The sequence below is a fragment of the Orbicella faveolata genome, unplaced genomic scaffold (assembly GCF_042242905.1).
Source record: "Orbicella faveolata isolate gen_17 unplaced genomic scaffold, um_ofav_v1 contig_46, whole genome shotgun sequence".
In the NCBI taxonomy this organism is placed as follows: Eukaryota; Metazoa; Cnidaria; class Anthozoa; order Scleractinia; family Merulinidae; genus Orbicella; species Orbicella faveolata.
Window position 1 is genome coordinate 30,807,927 of NW_028301576.1, and position 23,432 is coordinate 30,831,358.

Sequence of the window (23,432 nt, forward strand, 5' to 3'; positions counted from 1 at the left end):
ACAGCAATAACAGGGATGCTGACAGAGACTCTTCTGATGAGTCCGATATCGACGAATCGTCGGACTCATTGAGACCATTTGAAATATTATCCATGCACAGTTGCCAGTTGCTCTCCGTGCTGTCTTTTGTTTGTTTCCTTCGCTCAGCCACCCTAGCGTTCGTATCCTTTTTAGTCTTCCCCATTTTGCCAGACCAGCTTCAAGAAAAACCGAGCTACAGAAAAATTATCTCTCTGCCTTCGGTTCCTTGAGCGCATTGCGAAACACAAGAGTTTTTTAGAGATTCGCGCGTAAATTTCACCAGGAGGTTAACGGTAGTAAACTTTCCTTGCACTGATTGGCTTAGTTATCTGAGAACCCAGTTGAAGGCGTTTGTGGGCGGAGCTTGTTTGCGAAGCAGAAAATTTTTCACAGCGCTGTTTTCTCGAATAAATTTTTTCACTTGAAGCAAACACTTTAAAGAGTTATAACTCAAAGGGAATTTGTTCAATTGCTCTTAAATTTTGACAGTGGCTAGTTTAACATATAAACTACAAAAGCGTGTCTGGGAATTGTTAATTTCGAAATACTTTTTCTTCGAGAGCAATTTTTGTACGATCCCTCCACATTTTTTAAATCCTATTTCGAAAATGTTCTGTAACTTTTTACTGCAATTGAATATGCCAAAACGCAGACACGTTTTTTAAGCGCTTTGGGCCCTGAAATCGAGGAAAAAATTAAATTGGCGAAAAACGAAATACGCTTTGACTTGTAGCTTTCGAAAGGTGATTCGGGCGCTCGCATTTAGTGGTCGTGAAAAATTCGACAATTCATTTTCTTTCAAAATTCTTGGTATAGTTTGATAGCCAGCTCCATAAGCTTTAATTTGATATAGGGGTTTAGGTATCTACAGCTTAAACTGCACGCGCTATATCGCTTGCGCGCGAGACACCCCTGAAGGTATACTGTAACCTTAAGTTTAAAAAACATGTTTCGACAGAACTTCTGTCATTTTCAGTTGAATGAATGATTACAAAGCAAGTTGAATAATAAGTAGGCAAAAATGCTAATTAAGACAAATAGTAACAACAGAACGTGAAAAGGTGTAAATTAAAAGGATAATTTTAGATTTACATGGTGTAATTGCTGATTGAGGCAAGGTAGTTCTTTTTGAATATGGATAGCCTCCTTTATCTTGAGTTGAAAGCTGGTAGTGGCGTGATCTAAAATATGAAAGCAGTCTATTGAACACAATGAGCGACAACGTTCAGAATTCTGAAGATGTTTGAAGATGTGAGAGGCCCTATCAACGACTAAGTGCTCACGTACGCGTGTGGAAAAATGTCGGGAGGTTTCGCCGACATAACAGGCATTACAGCCCGCACATGTAAACTTATAAACTACACGTGAACGAAGCCCGCCGGGGATAGGGTCTTTCAGACCAAAAAGGTTACCTATCTTAAAGGAAGAAAAAACTAATTTGATGTCTAAATCATTACAATAGCGTTTGATTAAGTGCCGAATCTTCTTCTGAGTGATGACAGAAAAATGGCCTATGTACGGCAGCTTAAAGTAAAACGTGGGCGAGGTGGTAAGGGGGTAGCCCCGGGGACAATGATTGCTATGGGCCCCAGTGATGTAACGGTTAACCACTTTTTCAATTAAGTGGGCAGGGAAAAGGTTCTTTTTGAGAATTTCAGTAAGCTTGGTTATATCCTCGTGTAACCCCAACCAAGTGTTGTTGATCTTGTAGGCCCTGTCAACAAGAGTCCTAATGAGACCTACTTTGTATGAGTACGAGGTGAAGCTAAAATACTTAGTTAATAACCCAGTAAAGGTTTTCTTACGGTAAACCCTAGTTAGGAAGGAATTAGTGTCACTATTATCAATAAGAACATCTAGAAAGGGTAATTTGCGATTAAGTTCTTTTTCCATAGTAAACCTTATGTTGGGGTGCCTAGAGTTAATGTAGTCAAAAAATATAACAGCATCGTGCTCCGAGTGAAATAAACAAAAAGTGTCGTCAACATACCTACGATAAAATAAAATTTTAGAGCATTGAAAATTTTCCAACCATAGTTTTTCATGATGTCCCATAAAAAGATTGGCTAATACGGGAGCAAGGGGAGACCCCATGGCCACACCGTCAATTTGGTCATAGAAAGAACCGTTAAATAAGAAATGGGTCTGGGCGGTGGCTACAATGAAAAGGCTTCTAAGTTCCGGTTTACTTAACTTAAGGTCAGGATTGCCCTCGGAAATGTAATTGACCGCCAGGTCAATACATTCCTCAAGAGGTATGTTAGTAAAGAGACTTTCCACATCGAAGGAAACCATAAATTTACCAAACATAGATAAAGATTGAATGTCCTGTACAAAAGTAAAAGTGTCTGTAGCACAGTGTTCAGTTGGGATGTGCGGCGCCAAAAGATTGCATAGATATTTGGCCAGGTTATAATTGTAGGTTCCAATAGAAGACACGATGGGGCGAAATGGCGGAGTTGAGTTGGGTCCAAAATCCTTGTGCATTTTGGGGAGTCCATAAATTCTTGCTGGTTGAGAGCCTTTGGGATAGATGTTTTCGTACACTTCGTTGGCAAGGTGACCATCTTTCTTCAACTTTCGGAGAAGTCGCTGCAGTCTACCTTCTGTCAGTAAAGTTGGATCTTCCTTGATGGGCCGGAATTTGGAAGTGTCATTGATGATCTTAAGGATACCTTGGTCGTAATCTGTTCGGTCCAAGACGACCACACCATTCCCTTTGTCTGGTTTTAAAATGACAATGTTTTTGTTCTTCTTTAGCTCCTTAAGAACTCTGAGTTTCTTGAGGTCAGCAGTCGTTGGACGGTATGAAGAGACATAAGAATGGGCTAAATGAGAAAGGTCTGCAACAAGTTTTCCTGCTTGCTTGGTGTCCCTCAAGTTCTTTGCCATGGTGTGATTGATAAGCTCAAAGCATGTGAAGACATCTGACTCGTTTATTTTTGGTGGACGGATGGAATGTGTTAATCCAAATTTGAGAATGTCGAGTTGTTCTGACGTGAGACTATGAGAGGAAATGTTAGTGACAGTCTCATTGTAGCTAAAAGGAAGAGAAGTGTTACGTGTGAGATTTTTGAGTTTCTTCTGGTGTGTCTTGATAAATTGAGCGGTTGCTTTCGTAACTTGGTGATGTAATGTGCGTTTGAGAATGTAGAAATCTACACTGTTCAGGATACTTTGAACACGATTACTTAGCTGGTCTCTTGTGTGGATCAATTTCCGATGTTCCCTTGAACGTTTAGCGATGGCACTTCTCAAAAGCTGTTTTCGGATGGTAATAGTGTCGTGTCGATTGGTGTTAGGAAGATTGAAGCTGAGAAACTTGGGAAAAACATTGAAGGACTGACAGTTGCGTAGGAAGTTTAAATCCAACTCGGCTTTGCGAGACTTGATCGAGATCTTCTCAAATTTTCGTAGATCAGCAATGTTGATGTGATCATACTTTTCTGCTATGTCGTTGATGATGTTTCCGAAAGGTCTAGATAGCAGCAGACATGTAAAGATTTTAAGGAAAACGACCACTTTTTTAAGTTTAAAAATTTTAAGGAAAACGACCACTTTTTTAAGTTTAAAAAACATATTTCGACAGAACTTCTGTCATCTTCAGTCTGTGCTACAGACACTTTTACTTTTGTACAGGACATTCAATCTTTATCTATGTTTGGTAAATTTATGGTTTCCTTCGATGTGGAAAGTCTCTTTACTAACATACCTCTTGAGGAATGTATTGACCTGGCGGTCAATTACATTTCCGAGGGCAATCCTGACCTTAAGTTAAGTAAACCGGAACTTAGAAGCCTTTTCACTGTAGCCACCGCCCAGACCCATTTCTTATTTAACGGTTCTTTCTATGACCAAATTGACGGTGTGGCCATGGGGTCTCCCCTTGCTCCCGTATTAGCCAATCTTTTTATGGGACATCATGAAAAACTATGGTTGGAAAATTTTCAATGCTCTAAAATTTTATTTTATTGTAGGTATGTTGGCGACACTTTTTGTTTATTTCACTCGGAGCACGATGCTGTTATATTTTTTGACTACATTAACTCTAGGCACCCCAACATAAGGTTTACTATGGAAAAAGAACTTAATCGCAAATTACCCTTTCTAGATGTTCTTATTGATAATAGTGACACTAATTCCTTCCTAACTAGGGTTTACCGTAAGAAAACCTTTACTGGGTTATTAACTAAGTATTTTAGCTTCACCTCGTACTCATACAAAGTAGGTCTCATTAGGACTCTTGTTGACAGGGCCTACAAGATCAACAACACTTGGTTGGGGTTACACGAGGATATAACCAAGCTTACTGAAATTCTCAAAAAGAACCTTTTCCCTGCCCACTTAATTGAAAAAGTGGTTAACCGTTACATCACTGGGGCCCATAGCAATCATTGTCCCCGGGGCTACCCCCTTACCACCTCGCCCACGTTTTACTTTAAGCTGCCGTACATAGGCCATTTTTCTGTCATCTCTCAGAAGAAGATTCGGCACTTAATCAAACGCTATTGTAATGATTTAGACATCAAATTAGTTTTTTCTTCCTTTAAGATAGGTAACCTTTTTGGTGTGAAAGACCCTATCCCCGGCGGGCTTCGTTCACGTGTAGTTTATGAGTTTACATGTGCGGGCTGTAATGCCTGTTATGTCGGCGAAACCTCCCGACATTTTTCCACACGCGTACGTGAGCACTTAGCCGTTGATAGGGCCTCTCACATCTTCAAACATCTTCAGAATTCTGAACGTTGTCGCTCATTGTGTTCAATAGACTGCTTTCATATTTTAGATCATGCCACTACCAGCTTTCAACTCAAGATAAAGGAGGCTATCCATATTCAAAAAGAACTACCTTGCCTCAATCAGCAATTACACCATGTAAATCTAAAATTATCCTTTTAATTTACACCTTTTCACGTTCTGTTGTTACTATTTGTCTTAATTAACATTTTTGCCTACTTATTATTCAACTTGCTTTGTAATCATTCATTCAACTGAAGATGACAGAAGTTCTGTCGAAACATGTTTTTTAAACTTAAAAAACTGGTCGTTTTCCTTAAAATCTTTACATGTCTGCTGCTATCTAGACCATTGTTGTTTTTATTTTAATGAAATAATTTAGGCAGTTTCTCTTATTACGATATAAAAGTTTTCAAACAACGCGAAAAGCTAAAAAATCTGGTTTAAACTATTAACAATATTTGTCACAATACAGTGTTTGATCTGCAATCCACGAGACGGCTGTCCGTTCCAACTCCATTTGTCGAAAGCCCCGAAAACTTTTCGGGTTTTTAATTAATAATATCTCAGAACAGGGAGGTGCGTAGGCCTGAAATTTCTTGTTTGAAGAGAGCCTCAGTTCATATTAAGAATGAGAGAATAAAACAGCTCAGTAATCATAAGGTTTGAGATTTTGCCAGTTTTGCCATGGGTTTCCGGGTGCGAAAACTTTTCGGGACCGGCCTTCGGGACCGAGAAACGGGCCTTGGACATCACGTGACACGATGGCGTAAGCCAAGTCGGTTTTGTTTCTGTAGCGATTTTGCAGCGCACTGCAGGTCTGCGGGGAAAAGGGGTTAACTTCAACTTTTTTTCACTCCTGGAAAAGTCGACAGAGAGTACATGTTCTCAAATGCTTCACTTTCATATCAACAAAATGGTAAGTGTAATGTTTGTGTACAAATGTCTCGGCTGTTTTTATTCCATGCAATTCCTGCTCTGCAATGGGAATTTTTGTGTTCATCTTTTGGCTTAGACATACAATACTGAACTTTCGTGGTGAATTAAAAGCTGACTTGTGGTTTACAGCGAAAGCATTCGTAGAGCTGCAGAGTTAGTATAGTGTGCAGTAGGTTGTTTTTTTTTTGCAGGGGTGAACTTACTCGCTGCCAGTTTGTTTTTCGCGCGGTTTATTTCGACTTCAACTGTAAAGTACTCTGGGCAACTAAGCATGTTATATAGACACAAAGCTGGAGTGAAAATATGCACAGACAGTTATCTGAGAGTGTAATACGTTAATGCTCCGAGAAACGGACAGTCTCGGGTTTTCAAGTTACCTGAGCAGGGGTTGGGGTGGGAATTGAGAACGATCGATGGAGGCGCGAGTTTGTAGGGTGGTCTGGGGACTTCCTCCCTCAGAAAATTTTTAAATCTAGAGGCTGGGAAATGGAATTTTTAGCATTCTCCATCAGGGATTGGGAAGGTAAAACAGGCAAATAAGCCTATGGCCCATGGCATTAAAAAGTTATGGGCCATTTATAAAAAGTTAGGGCCATTAGGGTAAATAAATGGGGCATTAAAAAATTTTGACAAACAATACGTAATTCTTGATTGCTGTTGTTTCATATGTTTTACTGGACTTCAAGCCAGGTTAAAGTGTACAGTAGCAGAATATAGCTAACTCATTATATAACCTACTGAGGTTAAACTATGCATTCTGAACTGGAACTGATTAAACTTAACACACTGAGTAGTCTGACATCAACATCACTGAGACATGCTCAGTTTTAGATTTAGAGTGACAAGTAATGTTGCATTTACAATTTAAAACTTGAGCTATGCATGAACTGTACATAAACCAGGGCTTCAAATAACGACCGGTCAACAGACTGTCTGGTGAAAAATAGGTTTTGTCTGGTCAAATCCTTAGATGGCCAGACAATTTGTCAGGTTGTTTACACTGGTAAGGGAAAAATTTAGAGTTTCAAGTTTTAAATATTTAAAGGTTCAATATTACTGGTGTTTGTGAAAAAGGAGAGAAAAAAGGCAGATACTTAACTACCAGACCAAGAACTTTGAATAAATGATTCGTAATAGTCATAAAATTTCCGGCTATCGTTGCAAATTTTCGCACAAAGGTGGATACTTAACTACCAGACCAAGAGCTTTGAATAAATGATTCGTAATTGTCATAAAATTTCCGGCTATCATTGCAAATTTTCGCACAAATGGGATACTGAATTTGCTGTACCATGCGTTCCACTTTTTCTACATTGAGGTCGATGCTCATGTACAATAAATGCTTTGAAAATGTACTTGTTTCATATTTAAACATCATGTGTAGGGGGTGAGGGGGGCACTTTTATAGTGATAAGATGTAATTGATGTTTGTCCAGTCAAAAATGGGATAGGTCTGAGCAAAAATAGGTTTGACAGGACAATTTGACTGGCGCCAGCTGGGAAATTATTTGAAGCCCTGATAACACACCTGTAGCCCTCTAATAGTTAATGAAACGTTAACCAAAATTTTTTCGTTTATTTATTTCCATTCCTCAGAACTAGAAGGCTTGGAAGCTTCCTCTTGATTGTTGTTTTCAGGATCACAATTCGTTGTGGCATGCTTGGCATTCGTAGTGCAAAACGGCAACAATCTGAGTCTTCTATTTTTGGAACTTTTGCTTTCGGAGGCATATTATTTGGCTAATTACAGCTGCAAAATGTATTCAAATCAGCCAATTCTATCATTAAAAAAGAGAAAGCACATGGATTGAGCAAGAACCTCATTTATGAACAGAGTCCAAGTAAGGGGTCTGGGAACTAAAACAAAACAAGTGCTTTTTGAATGTTGATTAAACAGCAAAGGCATTGCGATTTCTCGCATGTTTATTTGTCATTACACTGAAAATTTCACAAATGAAAATCCTCTCCACAAAATAGTGTATGTTTTACTAGCTGTTTCAACCTAGGGCGCATTGCAGGCCCAGTAGGTGGTTTCAGAATGTGTTATTTCATAGCTTTATGCGCCATATGTGAATGGCGCACGGCCTTCCCAATCTCTGCTGCATGGTGTATTTCTAAAAAAAATGAACCTGGATAAAGTAGAAAGTGACTGGTACTTTTAGAGGTTTTACATAAATATTTTGGAGGTTTTGTGAACTTGCACATATTTCTCAGCCCTCCATGATGTATCACGGCCTTAGTACACTGACCTGCACTTTTACACAAGCTCCCTGTGTGTGGAAAGGAAGGAAACTCTGCAGAAATGTTTAAAATACATAAACATGAAAAGTTTCTGACAGATTTGTCACAAGGTTGTAGCTTTGTAAATTCTCATCACTAAATAGAGCAAGTACGATTCAAACTCTAGTGAATACTTTTATGCCTTTTTCTTCCTTTTTCAATAACTAGTGAACAGGAATTGAATTAACGTTAACAGCAGTAGTTTACTATTCAGTCTGAAATGTTACGATGCAATCCCTTGCTTAAAAATTTCTCTGGTGGTAGTAGCTAAATTTCATAAAAACTATAAAATGGCATTTTAAGAAGTCCATAAGTTTTGCTCTGGCATATTTCAACATTATGAATTAGTAGTTCAGTGTAGCAATGGCACTCACTTATATCTCAACACAATAGTTAATGGAAATTGGCCACTGTGAATTTCCCAAAATTTATCTTGTGATTGTCATTGAGTGATACCAAAGCATTGGCAACTGATACCAGGCAAATACCATCCAGTCTTGTCTTGTGAATGTTTAGGATGGACAAATGAATAAAACGTGCTTGGTGCAATTGAGAACGAAGCCAGGTTTTCACTGGTCTAGTGGTTGAAAACGTCATCACATTATTGAAAAGAAGTTTTTTTTATTTTGCCCACTAAGTCTCTGCATGATTACCTCTTTTTCCATTAGGGCGATTATTTCATTCTGAATATCGTGAATTGTGTACGGTACTTCTTTATCCTTCAGCCAACTTTCTAAAACACTATCAACTTTTACACTGAGATTAAGTGGTTGGATAAAGTTAGATTGATGATCATCATTCTCTCGGATGGGTATCCTTTGCCGTGCAAGGCATTGCAGTGTCTGCAAAGTTTGTTCTGACTTTTTGTGAGTTGCTGTTGGACTAATCAATAATGTTGCAGTTAGTTTTTGGGAGAACAAACTCATGGTCAACAGCAAGTTTATGGCATTGTGAAGTTTGGTGTTCCTTGAATTTTAGGACTGCTTTCTTCCAGTTTGAAAAGACACTGGATGTAAATGTGTGTGCAGTGTCTCTGAAAGTTGCCAAGTTACCGTTGTGATACTGGTTTGAACAAACATAGAAGAGAGAGCCTTTCTCTTCATCATATTGTAGCCAAGGATACTCACTAAACCATGTGCTTTGAACAGAGCACTATTGATTACTGTCAGTAACGTTTCTTAGGGAAATTATACCGACTTGGCTGGTTGGGAGTTTGAATTAAATTTCCACTGTTTTGAGTCTCCTCTTTTGGCTTGGGATCATTTCAATTTTGAAATAGAGATTTGGGAGATTCTTGTGGTAATGTTGAGGGATCTTCATCTTTTCTAACCGATTCCGATTGGCTTGTCATTTTCTGGAAACAAAGATCAACTGAATTTGTTTCCAACAATTTAATTTGTTCTGATCTTCTTATTTGCCAGGGGGCATTTGCTTTCTTTCTTATCTTTTTTGTTTTGCATGTTTACATTTTTTTTTCTTCAGTGAATACTGATGGTATGCGCCTAGAATCATCAATTTCCACAATCTGTACTGAAGCTGTTGGGTGAACCCTTTCAATTGCATCTATTTCATGTTCACGCAAGTAGTGGCCCCTGATATTCAATTCTACTGTACTATTACTGTACTCTAACAAATCCAAAACACAGGAGAATGACAAAGCTTCTGTGATATAAGTAATTTCAGGTATCTGTGACTTTTGAAGCACAAAGTTTTGACTGCCTCTTGAGATATACCTTTACTGTCCTGAGAAATTAATACTGACAGGATTTGACACTTCGATGCAATCTCATTAAACAACCTGTCAGATAATACACAATGGCTTAGATTTAGGTAACGCAGTTGACTTATCTTCAGTGTGGTGATGAGATCCAGTGGGACTGGTGCCTTGTTAAAACCAATCCAAGATAACAATAAAAGTTCAATCCTCTTGCTTCACTTTAAAATCACTAAAGGTCTTCCCATTTCAGTTAACAACATTCGTCAAGCAGTACTTTTGTCAATCCAGGGAACAGGTAAATGTTCAACACTTAGGAGGTAATTTTCCTTTGCCAGGCAAAATCAATACACTTCCAGACTTTTGATGAACTTCTGATTAAACTATGCCAGCTTACTTTACAGATCCTTTCTAAGGCAGTCAAATAACTGATGCTCTTTGTTTCATACTTTTTCTTGTTATCATTGTTCTTTTTCTTTTTGGAACGCACATCATCAGGAGCTTACCTCTTTAAAAAGTTAATTAATGTCAACTAAAGCATTGTGGATACACTTGAACAAGAAAGACACTGAGATGCTACTGACTGCATTAACTATTAGCCATATAACTATTTGTTCATCTTAGAACTTACACTACATTTTAAATATAATCCTCATACTTATTTGCTCAGGCACCTTAGCTCATGCAATCATTACATCTGTTTCGTTGCATTTGCTCCCTTCCAATGAAGGGGATGCATCCTTGCATCAAGGCCCATTTAAAACCAACAACACTATTTTACATACTTAACAACAATAACAAATTAGAGTGCATTAACTTGAATACTTCTCCCTAAAAGCTTGTAATCATTTGATGGTGTCTCTAATGTAACTATAAACTGTTTGAAATGTCTTAATCAAACACAATTGTAATTCTTAAACAGCATTCAGTACATCTCAATAAAATTACTGTTACCAAAATTAATAGACTGCCCTCTGGCCAGCTTCCAAAATGATTGGCTTGAAATGTTCTGCTTGTGGAATGGTTTAAGGCGATCATGTTGCACAAACTTTGGTTTTCCCTTAGGATTCCTCTACATCTTATACACCATGTTAGTAACTTGCTTGGTTATTTCCCAGGGGCCTTCCATGGGGTTTGTGCCTTTCTTGCTCTGCTGTTTGCAGGTTCTCCCTTGTTTTCAGTACAACAGGTAAAAGAGCATTTTAAACCGGTAAAGCAATCAGGTGAATCGCAGCCTTGTTTATTAGGTCTGCTCTGTGTATTACATGGAATTGAGATTTGCCCCATTCTTGTCTTTCCAAGACAGGTGTTTCTTTCTCGAGTTGCAAAGCCACTTCATCTCTGATGTTGTCGTTTCCTAATAAAAACATTTTCTCTGAAAAGACCTCCATCTAATATGCCTTACAGTTTACTAATTTTACACCTTTGGCTTTAGATGTCAAATGAAATCAAACAGCATTTTCATTTTTAAGTGTTTTATTCTTTGTCTTAATTCTCTTGCCCTAAAGTCACTGAAAACTTCCTGGGTATTCTTGCTGTGCTTACATGATGTGTCACTACAAAATCAGCGGTCGTCTCTCAAAACCAAACAAAATCGCTGCATATTTGCTTTCATTCACACTCTGGAAGGGTTTTATTGTCAAGGACTCTCTCAAAACGTTGTCTGAAAATATATTTTAAACACTTGACCTGAATGTGGAGCATTTTGTGACAAAGATGAAGTTTTCGATCACCACACATGACTGTTGGTCAATTTAGCAACACCAATTTTCTAAAGCCGATAGTTAGGTGGGAAGTTCATGGAACTGATTTCCCCACATTGCTTGCAAATCAAATACTTGTAATGTCTAAAATTACTTTACCTGTAACTGTTTCCATTCGTGACTTCTTGCCATTGCTGACGGAGAGAAATGAGAACAATGTTTGTAGTCGCTTTATTGTGAAAATGAACGTAAACAACTACCGATGCACGTTCGAAGAAATGACATCTGCTACGATGGAATTGTGGCAGAAAGCCCGCCAAAAATTCGCAGATCTTGCCTCGAAGTTCGAAAGCCACAGATAGTACTTACAAACCATAGCCTGCGCAGTTTATCTTTTAATGTTTATTTATTCTTTTACAAAGGTAAAATACCGATTACGTCAGTGAAACAACTATATTTTTTTTCTTTTACCTGGTGAATTTTCAAGAATTCCAAGGGATTTTAGGTGGTAATGAGTGGTGCTACAGGCGGTAAATTTTACCGGTTACCGCCTGAAAAGGAGAGCACTGTGTTTGTATAGCCATACCTTCTCGCCCTCCTAATAGAAACTGGCATGGGACCTATGGTCCTATAAATGTTTCTATTGTTGGCTCTCAATATTCAGATGGTCATAGTCAAGGTAATGTTCTGTTCCAAGTTGTTCCCTCAGGTTCCAGGCATATTTGTTGTAATCAGGTGGTGTGACTCTCACTGGAGGAGCGCCAATTATTAGATCCACCAGAATTTTGACATCTCTTCCTAACATTAGCTGGTTTGGCATACAGCCAGTATTCTCATAAATTGCAGAATGATGAGCCATCAACAAAAGAGAAATCTGCTGATCCCAGTTCCACCCCCAGGGTTTTCGTTAATATTTGAAATAGCAGGAGAGTAGTGTAAAGTAACAGGAGAATGATTTTTTAAAGAGCAAAGCTCTTTCACGGAACGAGCGAAGCTCTGTCCTTCCTAGGGGGGTATGGGGGCATGCTCCCCCGGGAAATTTTGGATTTTTGAATCCCCTGAGATGCCATTTCCTGTTATCTGACAGCAAATTTCATTTCTCTTTAGTTAGCGACTAAACAAACAATGCACACCTGAAAATGGTTCTAAAGTGTTGAGTTCTTCTTTGTATTAACAAGCAAGTAATGTTCCACAAGAGCTCTAGCTCTTTTACTCCAAGAGTAATGTCGTATACCAAAAAAAAATCTAACATTCAAATTAAAGCTATTTCTCAAAATGCTGCAATATGATCGAGGAAATATAGCATTTTTCCTTGGGTGCTCTCATTTATGATTGGGTTAATATTCATCAACTCCACTGTCTTCACTGTCATCACTCTCCATGCTTTTGGCAAACGCTTCCAGGGAGTCCAGCTCTCCTTCAACCATGTCGTCATGCTGGAGAACGTGAAGTGCCTCTTCATACTCCTCTCGAATCTTCTGCAGCTCAGTGGTTGTCTCTGTCTGTGTTCCCATATCTACGACTGTGGTGTGAGTTGCAGCTTCAGTTTCAGCTTGTGGCTGTGTGCTTGGTTTGTGTCATGGGAGCTTTCTACTCTTTTTAGCACCTTTCCACATTTCTACAGCCTTGCTGATCAAAGAATCACAGGCAGATGTGTGTGGGACAGGGCCATTGATGCTGATGTGAAGGAGAGATGCAAGTAAGTCATTCTTAATCTGACTTCTTATCCTAGTCTTGATTAATTTCAGTTGACTAGCGCCTCTTTCGGGCCAGGCATTGGAGACTGGAACTGCCAGTGCCGCTTCTGCTACCTGGACAGATTTTGGATAGACCTGTCCAAATGTTGACTTCATGGCCATGACTCTTTTAAGTGACCACTCGGTTGGTGTGCCCTTCTTGCCATCCACTGTTTCTTTTGGGATGTGTTCTCTCCATGACAGCAGATCGTACTTTAGCTTGTTCCATTCCGTTTTAAATTCCTCTGCCTCGCTGTCATCATCAAAGAAATGGTCTGCTAGAACCTTAACTTCTGCCTGTCCATGGCTTTGGAATGCAGGACTTTGCCTATTTGGTATTAGCATAGGATCAAATGCTGAGAATGCACTAAGAACTGGCAGAGATGACTTAAATCTCTTGTCAATGTTCTTAACAAGGGCTTTGATGTATTTCTGGAGAAGTCCCTGTAGATCCTTAGCATTACCCTCAGTGCAAACAAGCTCAAGAGTCTCAAGACGACCACCATCACTAAGATCTTGCTTCAGTTGCTTGATGGGTTCTTCTGAAATCTTGATGTCATTCAGCCTGTCCTTGTTGTAGTCGATTGAGGGCTTAATGGAGGCGTAATTGATGGCACCTTTCTGAAATGATTTGCTGAGGTTTGCCAAAATAGGAAGAACCCACTTCAGAATGTACACCGCACCAATGAATTTCACTTTGTTGATCTTTTTCAATAAGCCATACGCAGCAGGTTGAGCTGGGTCTTGTTTCAACTGCTTCAGGGTTTGCAGAACAGCAACAAAATCAGCATACAAGGACTGGATTGCACTGTTGAAGGACAGCCACCTAGTATCACAGGCCTTTTTCAACTTCTTTGCCACCATCTTTCTTGACTTCTCATTATTAAGCTGCAGACTTTTCAATTGCTGTTGCACTTTCAGGTAACAAGCAAGTCGCTTTGGAGAGTTCTCAAAGAGCTTCCAGAGTTGTGTTACCACTGTTTCAACCTCTTTTATGAACTTCAAATTTGCATCATCCTTGGCATCAGTGCACGCCAAAGCTAGATTGTGACATATGCAGTGCACTGAAATCAAACGTGGATTGACATCTTTTAGCTTAGCAGCAAGGCCATTTTTTCTCCCAACCATGACTGAAGCACCGTCCATGGCCAACCCAATTAGCTTGTCGGTAGAAAGAGTGCATGCTTGCAAATTAGACTGAATTGTCTGGAACATAGCTGTGGCATTTGCAGAGTAATGCTTCTCTAACAAATTGTCAACAGAAAAAAACTCTACAGCGACTTCACTGCTGTGCTCATCATAAAACTGGATAAATGTAATCATCTGCTCCATGACTGATATATCCGAGACGTCATCAACTAGGAGACCAAAACATCCTGCTGTATTTGCTCGCTTCACAACATTCTCTTTCAGCGCACAACCCAGGGTACTAAACATTTCTCGCACAGATGCTGGTGATCGATGATTAAAGTACTTTAGATCATTTACTCCTAGCTTCTCCAGAAGGGTGAACAAGCCCGCTGCCTTTTTGTTTGCGATTCCCTCCTTAGCCAGCCAGTAAATTGAATAAAATACTTTGAAAAGAACGGTGTCGTTCACTTTCTGTCGCTCATCCAGTTCTCTTTGAAAAACAGAAACTCGGTTAATCATTTCGCATGATATGGCCGCCGAATGTTTATTCGACAGAGCATGTTCGAGAATTGCAGTTGTTTTGTATCTGATAGAAGGCTTCTCATTGAAAATATCGGATTTGTTTTGCTGATTCGTAAGTTTGTGTTTCTTGCAAATCAAGCAATACATGCCCTCACCTTCAACAAAAACAAGCCAAGTCAAACCTGTCTTTTCACAAAATACGTTTGCTTCGAAGAGCCACTCGTGTTGGAACTTGTCTTTCTTGCTTGACAACCTTTGTTTCTCATCTGTTCCAAGGCCAGAGCAATTTCTTTCGCGGCAGCGGTGGTAGTGGTGCAATACTTTCTTTTGGTCTTCTGTGAAGAGATCTTTGATTATGCCCTCGACAACACTTGAACTGACCGAAGATTTTTTAGAAGAAGCACACCTCGCCTCAGTTGCCTCAGAAGATGTTGACTTCAGACTCCGTTCAGGTGGCGGTTCCAGCGGTTCGTCTTCTTCATCTTTGTTGTTGTTGTTGCCGCTGGTTGAACTTGCATTTGAGCGCTTTCCACTACCACTGCTCGTAGGAGCAAAAAAATGAGTTATTTTTGACATGGTCGGTGAGAAATACTCTCTCTCTCTCTCTGAGACAAATATACACGCTGTAATAATAAAACCTACCGCACGAGACGTGAGAACATATTCCTGCTTTTGATCTGTCGGCGACAACCGGGCGACAACACGCCAGACGGAAAATAATTGAATGCATTCGCTCTCACCACAAAAGTCACAAAACTTTGCGTGTCCAGTTTAAAAAACAGTTTCTTGAATGAAATGAATTACAAAGTATTATAAATAAATATTTCATCTTTGTTCCCTGTACAGTAATAAATAAAAGTTAACTTTTCTCAAATCATAATTAAAACAGAAATTACCGAAATTTGCATTTGCCAAGTTAGTGGTAATTTGACACTCAGATTAAAGATACCGTAAACATCTTCAATTTGCATACTAGCACATCACAAAAATAGTTTTTTTCCGAATTGTAGATAGTTCATTGCTTTTGGCTTTAATTTGGTCCAGTTTTCTTTTGTGACTTTGTCGTTTTCAGTTGTTCTATTTTAAGCATTAACTTCTATTTTAAGTTTACTCTATATTCAAAACAAGACTTTCGCGCGTAAATACCGCCTCGAGCTAACGAAATTCTCCACACAAACCGTCGATAAGTTTTTCTTTTATTAGTGTACCAAATTCAATAATTATTATTTTAGTGTAAAGCCAGAGCTTAATCAATGTCCGAGACGTTTAAATTACTCATTACTGACAAAGAGGTTTTAATGTCCATGCTGGATGCCTATTTCAGCAAGATGTATATAAACAATTTTCAACGCCGTACATTATTTACATGAACGAAAAATTATTTTTTTGAACGGCTCCACATCTGAATAAAAAAATGGCTACAGGCCTTTGAAATTTAGCCGGAGAATTCTCCGATCCCTGATGCCTAATGAACACCCTGACCCCTTGTTGTCACCACAGAACCAGTTATCCTCGGCTGTTCTTCAATTTTGTTTCAAGATTTACACATCAAGACTGCATGGTCGTCTAGAAGAGATGTCTGCATTTCCATGTGTGCCTCCTGTATGATATATTTTAATGATAAGAAATTGACAATTGGAGCCTACATCTATTGGTGTAAAAAAGGAAAGCAGGGCAAAAGATAAAACGTCTCTGTTGCACAGTCTCATTGGGATTGATTTACAAGAACACTTAAATGAAAGCTAACAATAAGTGTGTGTTATGATGTTTCAAAGGCCTCTTGTCATCATTTTCAAATTCTAATTGCGATACTATATCAAGTTTTGATTTGCTAGAGTGGCAGTTCAAGTTTTATGGAGAGAGGTCATAATTTGTTGAAATGCAAATTGTGGAACTGATACTTTTAAAACTAACAACTTATAAACTACTCTATTGTTATTCATACGTCCAAAGTGATATCTTTTGCTTGATAGGGCATTGTGGTTTGGTTGTAATAACTTGTATTTGTAACATTGGTTTTGACCAGTCAGAAATGAGACATGACTGAGCTTTAATATGTTTGACTGGTCAGCATGACTGGAAATTGTTCAAAAAATATTTTGACTCCTGGTAGACAACCTGGTGTGTGGAGTGTTTAACTTAAACACCTTTTGTCAAAATGATTTTTTTTTTCAAAGGGGCTAGGAGGTGTACATACATGTACCACTCTTGGAAATCTGGAAAGTTGGGTTACGTGGTGATCTAGAAGACATCTGCTCAAAAATTGTTATGGGTAGATTTCTATAAACATATACTTTGGTGAGGTAGTGAATTCCTTTTATCGGAAAATATGTGAGAAAACATGGGGATCACTGACTTCATTGCAGAGGTACACGATGTAGAAAATTGCCCTGATTTTGAAACTCTGAAAGTGGTGTAGAATGGCACTCAAATTTTGCTTCATTTTGCATAGCACAAGGTTGTTTTGAATTGGACTGTGAGGGAGGCATCATTCAGCAAGCCTTCTGTATCAAATATTTTGTATAATCAACAAAGTTTATAATACTTAAGTCCAGTTCCAACAATGTTTAAAGCCATAGATCATTTGATGATTCCATATTCACGGTTGGAGTTGAACAGCTTGCCACTGAAGTCTGAAGTCACTGAAGATTTAACACCACATATTGAAAAACAACATGCTGGTGACTACTTGCAAAATGGTTGTGATAGCAGAGTAATTTACAAGGTTTTCTCTATTCAATTAAAAAGATGACTTGAAAAGGAGTTAGTGTAGAGATTTTGCAATCTTTTAAGAATTGCGTGCTTTAAATGTATCTTGACAGAAGTGCAAAAAAAGAGAACACCAGTTTAATTTGCAGAAATTGCATGATGAAGTTGAGTGCTGGATGCTTTTCTTTTATAGGGTGGCTAATGAGAATGTGACTGTCAGCAAAATAAACATTCATTTCTTTTGGTTTGAGAGTGGAACTCTACATTGCTTTGCTTGGTGTGTTATGGTGTGGAGGAATTATGTCCAGTCAGAGTGGTGATAGACTCCCCATTAAGACCATGATTAACATTAACTAGGAAGGCAAAACTCCTGGGGTGCTTGTTTAAGTGATATGGCATCAACTGGTTGATTTTCCTTACGCTCAATCAATCAATGAAGACAAAAAAGTAACTTTAATTTGAGAAATGCAGACTTTGTGATCCCACGATTCGAGACTGACTTCTGGAAAACATTCAGTGTTGTATTTGGGTCCAAAACTATGGGCCAGACTTCCCAATCATATTGAATCATTCGGTTTAAAGAATTTTAAAACTTACATTAGGAAAAGGGATACATTGTGATGCGAGCAGTGGATGCAAATGTCATGTGTCCAACTTGACTACTTTCTTCATTCTTAGTTTATTTGTAACTTTATTCACTTTATATTCTTATTTTGATAAATAGGCTTTTATTTTGTAAATAAATTACAATGTTTAAGTAGTTAATTTGTACATAGTTGTGATAATTGTAACTTGTTTTAGGTGTGCCCAATTAGCAGCAATGCTAAATCCCATTGACATGTAAATAAAGTTATTATTATCAATCAGTCAATGAATTGATTGATCAATCCGTTATTTAACTTCATCAGCATGCTTAGCTAGGAGCTAGTTACCAGGTACACCATGAAATAAGATACAAAAAGAAAAATAAATAGAAATATGAAAAGTTGTAAAAATGATAATAATAATTTATAATGATCACAAACAAAATAGTAATGGTTATAATATTGAGGCTAATTAAGTCTAAAATGAAAAAGATATCAAAGTAGCACAAATCATGCTACATTTGTCACACCTCATGCAGTCTGTCAGATTTAATGTTTTTCTTAAAAGCTGACCTTGAATACTGGGACATACTCAGACATACTCAGACATACTTGAAAACAACAATCAAATGGAAAGTACTTTAAGCAACTTAGGGTCGTGTTAGGTAGATATAAGGCATATACCTCAATTGGAGTTAAATTGACAGAGAGATTGTCAGCTTATACTTGGCAGGGTCAGCTTCTTCTGCCTTTGAATGCCATAGTCTATTATTTTGAACCTTTGCTGAATTATTTAGCACCTTTTCATCCCCCCTGATGGCTTAACATTTTGGGGGTTTTCCAGAATGCCAGGAAACACGACATTGAAATGTATATCTGTATCCAACAAAACTCAACGTAAAACACCACATTGGAATTGACAAATGGTACTTGTGTGTTATTTTTGGACCTTGAATTAAAATAATGGTCAGACCAACAGCTCAAAGCCACTCATAGTGCACTTTTGGTAGATTTAACAAAGCTGCTGCCAAACTAAACACACATTTGTGGTAGAAGCCAAGAAGCCTGGGTTAAACCTGGTCGCAATGAGCAACAGTGGATAAATTTGTGGACTGGTGTATTAGAGGAAGAAGAACGGCATTCAAATCTAAGCATGTGTAGGGCCACCATCACATAACTTCTTGAGGAAGTTTTACCTCTAAATCCTGATCCTTGAAAAAAGTGGCTATGGCTGAACAAACATTTCACTGAGAAGATTCTTGCTATGACCTTAAGTAGTCTACTGCCTGGTGCAGACAGCATTCCTTTATTAATACTGGGTGATCCAGGATATCCACTCGCCGATGCAAAATACCGATTTCTTGGCCTTTTGGGACTACTATGCCTAGTGTCTTGGTTTTTTTAATACAAGAACAACAGTACTTGACACTAACTTTTTTGGATACTAGGCAGTTGCCTAGTAAGCAAAACAAATCACTGGCCGACAAGGACCCGCCATTGGTCTGAATCAAGGCTAGAAAAAAAATACACCTAGAGCATTAGGAAGCATTCGTCTCCTGGTGTCTCACCCCTGGCCTCCCACAAAACCTAATCCTTTTATTTTTCCAATGACACTTGAAAAGACTAACCTATATTAAATGAAATACAAAGGAATAACACTCTGTTGTCGTTATCTGTTTCCTTTATATAGTTAACATGGAAGTTCAGCCTAATACTACTCCAGAACAATTTTAACAATTCAGTGACTAAGCAATGACTTCATTTAGTGCTAGTTCATGGCAAGTCAATTGCAAGCATGTTCAGTTGTGTACAATACAAAAGACATAATATCAGTGACATTTTTCAAAGCAAATAGGTAAACAGTGTCTGCTATTCTGGTCCATATACTCTGGTCTTCTGATGTTAGCCAATGTGCAACTGCTCGTCGCATCTTATTCTTCATAGCTTGGACCTTATTGTGGCAATATGCATCAGAGCACTACCTGTTGGGACATCAAGGCTAGCTCTGTGGTGGGTCATGATTCTGTTTAAGTAGCTGTTGCCTCTTTCAACACAAATCATTTGCACTGGAATGATTAAGCACAGCTTAATTACCTTGAGCAGGTTTGGAAATTCATTTCCATAGGCTGTGAACATGTGAGGCCAAAAGTCCTGAACACTCAGTTCCCTAGGCTGAGGCTTTTGCTACACTACAGTTTTAAACCAAGCCATTTATGCAGACAAGCTTGCTCATCAAAATTATGCCTTGTGACAGGGCTTGAAAATGGTGTATTATGTCAGATACCTTGTTCTCACCAAAGATGAGGAAATCGTGAGTGTTTTCCATTTACCAAAAAATTCCAGAAATTCCGGTTGGGATATAAATGGAACATGAGTTTTTGGTTCGTTCCACTGGAAATGTTCTGAAATAAATGGAATTCCTGAAAAGGTAGTCCCGTTTTCCCGGTGGAAACTTCTCAGTGGAAAATTTGTGTTTCATTTACAGATTTCTTGTCTTTATCACCAGTTCCATGCCTTCCACGGTGTTTTAAGCAGCCAGGCTTCACTTGGCTCCCTCGTGTTTCAACAAAAATGGTGGCTGATCAGGGTCAGTTTTCTGGAAGCTCTTTGCAAACAAACTTTCAGGGCTACTACGAGTGCTCTGCCTGCCACGTTGGTCTTCCAAATGAATGCCGTTGCGGCACTCTTCCTGTAGCTTGGACGACTCTACACAGACCTTCCATCGTGCCTCTTGCCATTCAAAAATGACTTTGAAACTCATCGAGTGAATATCCTGGCAACGCGTGTTCAAAATAGCCTTCAGTTTGTTGCAAATTCCATCTTGTGAACGTCGAGGCTGCTGAAAAGATATCTACTGCATCATCTTCTGAATTAATGAAACTTTCTTCCTCTATAGAGACTTCTAACATTTCGCACAAAAACAACATCTGATGGGCCTCATTGCCCTCCATTTTTGAATATTCACGGGAGATTCAGAGAAATGACAGAGAGGGGCCTGTGAACGAGTGGGACTTGTGACAAATGAAACGCGCTTTTCCCAAACAAATTCCCAATAGAAATTTTCCGAAATTTTTTGTAAATGGAAAATGCCCCTTATCTCTCTTGGCCACAACCTGAGGTTGCTTAGATCTGCTATTCCATGGAGGACAGGATCCTCCTGGAAATTGGAAAATCTCTTGCAAAAGTATTCCTTGGCAGATGTCATAAGTTTTGATGTGACAGTCATATAAGAAGCAGCATTTCCATCCACTCTTGAAATGACTTTTTTTGAATATGTTGTCATCAGTAATACCTGCACAAAATGATCTGACATGCTCACTAGACCTGAGGTTCATAACATCTAAAGCTCAACAAAGAGTGTCAATCTTACGTTGTACGGCTGAGATGTGTGGCTAACTTCTTTGATTACGTCCAGCAAAAGGTGCATGAACTTCAAAAATTTAAAACTCTTCAATTTCTTGGCATAGTTTGTGGCTTGTCCTTGCATTTTAGCACTGCTCTCCCATGCCTGGGAAGCATGTCCAAAGTGGAGAATAATGATTCTGTCATTTTTGTAGAGCAGTACCTATAGAGCGTGATGCAAATGGGGCACCCATCTAGATCCATCAGCCTTAAGGTGTCTCCATAGGGTAATCATTTATGGCGTTGCACGTGCAAGTGTTATGTTTTGAATGCTGTTTTCGCATTCGCTTTCACACCTAGTCCTCTCAAACTTATTACATATAATAAGCAATGATTAAATAGTATTTTGCTATCATCTCTGTTGAAATTTTGGGATTTAGTCTTGAATTTTAAATGCCCAAACAAATGTATTTCTTACTGTTTTTATGGCTTTATTTGTGATTTTCATGAATTTCCTTCGGTGAAACCTTCCAAAATTTTTATATCACATTGCCTCCAGCGGGATACGAATTTTAAACACGAAAAAAGTAGGGTTTGTAAAGGCAGTTGTTTCAATATTTTCAAATTTATGTCTTTTACCGCTGCAAAAAATCTGGTCTTATAGATTTCCCTGAAAAACAAGCTCTGACTGAAACAAAAAATTTACTACCAATCTGCCAAATTTAATGGAATTTCACCAAAGGAAATGCAAGAAAATTCACTGTCAATTTTGCTTGTTGTGCTCATGTTGATGTAATAAAGTATCGAAAAACAGTGACGTTTTCCTTCAAGCGCGTGCAGATTACTTGAGCTTTCGTCCTCAGCGCGCGTGCGACTGTAAAACTATAGGGAGCCACCTTAATGCTCTTGTAGGCCTTCTCATTCATTCACTGATTCAGCCAGTGCCTTGCAAGAATACTTGTGGTACTTCTACATGCCTTACAGCTTGGAAGAGAGGCATAGCCTTAAGTGTGTCTTGTAATCCCAGTTCTAGTTTATGGGCAACACAGTGGACATTTACAAGGCTAGGTATGTCTCATTTTAAAGGGGCTCAGTCACGGTATTTTGAGTTATTTTGGCCATATACAAAATTACCTTCAAATGGTAGGAAACCTGAAATTAACAGTTTAATAAGATAGAAAAACACCAAAGAGATAATGACAAACCATAAAGGAACAAGGATGTCTCAGGATGGTGAAGATTAACACAGATTACAAAAAATGAATTTGAAAAATTGAAGCTAAACTTTTCAATATGCGCAAACCGTGACTGAAAATCCCAGTTCTAGTTTATGGGCAACACAGTGGACATTTACAAGGCTAGGTATGTCTCGTTTTAAAGGGGCTCAGTCACGGTATTTTGAGTTATTTTGGCCACATACAAAATTACCTTCATATGGTAGGAAACCTGAAATTAACAGTTTAATAAGATAGAAAAACACCAAAGAGATAATGACAAACCATAAAGGAACAAGGATGTCTCAGGATGGTGAAGATTAACACAGATTACAAAAAACAAATTTGAAAAATTGAGGCTAAACTTTTCAATATGCGCAAACCGTGACTGAGAACTGATGCCTTTATTCTGCCATAATGCTGAGCACACGATCCTTTTCTTGCCTGTTCGCACTACAATCCTAGGTATGCAAAACATAGGTATGGTATCCCTCTTTTCCTGAACAAAGTGTAACAAGTGTAGTAAAACAGAACAACAAATGAATAAAACAGCATTCCTTAACCTATATGTGGAGACCTCTCAACCTCAAAACACCGAAAATCTGGAGACTGATGTGAAAAAAATCTAGAGATTGATCAACTGGCAGACAAAACCAGGCAAACACAGGTTCTAATGAAAGTGTTTTTTTCCCGCTTACAATTTACTTAAAACATGTGTGGACCTTAACAACACAAAAATTAACTTTATTTTCACAACTTCAATACTCGCAGATTAAGACCAGCCAGTGTGTGAGCACTGA

The 23,432-nt window shown here is 38.5% G+C and overlaps 2 protein-coding genes, 1 long non-coding RNA gene and 1 pseudogene across 3 annotated transcripts; 1 reads left to right on the plus strand and 3 right to left on the minus strand.

Moving 5' to 3' along the window:
• Positions 1-955: 955 nt before the first annotated feature.
• On the minus strand, positions 956-3,056 carry LOC149099650 (uncharacterized). Its single transcript, XM_089277130.1, has one exon. It carries the CDS (start codon positions 2,911-2,913, stop codon positions 1,090-1,092), a length of 1,824 nt encoding a protein of 607 aa, XP_089133256.1. The 5' UTR covers positions 2,914-3,056; the 3' UTR covers positions 956-1,089.
• Positions 3,057-5,530: 2,474 nt separating this feature from the next.
• LOC149099651 (uncharacterized) lies at positions 5,531-12,534 on the plus strand. The gene is made up of 2 exons (XR_016203619.1): positions 5,531-5,677; positions 7,294-12,534. It is a non-coding gene; the product is annotated as an uncharacterized LOC149099651 (long non-coding RNA).
• Positions 12,535-12,731: 197 nt separating this feature from the next.
• LOC149099652 (zinc finger protein 862-like) lies at positions 12,732-15,359 on the minus strand. The gene is made up of 2 exons (XM_089276883.1): positions 12,989-15,359; positions 12,732-12,916 (listed from the first exon to the last, which is right to left on the minus strand). The coding sequence occupies exons 1-2, from the start codon at positions 15,357-15,359 to the stop codon at positions 12,732-12,734; spliced, it is 2,556 nt and encodes an 851-aa protein (XP_089133009.1).
• Positions 15,360-20,014: 4,655 nt separating this feature from the next.
• On the minus strand, positions 20,015-23,110 carry LOC149099653 (uncharacterized; annotated as a pseudogene).
• Between the last annotated feature and the right edge of the window lie 322 nt (positions 23,111-23,432).

What these genes read in the sequence shown, in the direction of transcription:
- LOC149099650 (XM_089277130.1), bottom strand. Translation starts at nt 2,913, where the DNA reads ATGGCAAAGAACTTGAGGGACACCAAGCAAGCAGGAAAACTTGTTGCA.
- LOC149099652 (XM_089276883.1), bottom strand. Translation starts at nt 15,359, where the DNA reads ATGTCAAAAATAACTCATTTTTTTGCTCCTACGAGCAGTGGTAGTGGA. An exon ending in GTGGAAAGGTGCTAAAAAGA is followed by an intron (nt 12,917 to 12,988) that starts GTAGAAAGCTCC and finishes CTCACACCACAG; the next exon opens with TCGTAGATATGGGAACACAG.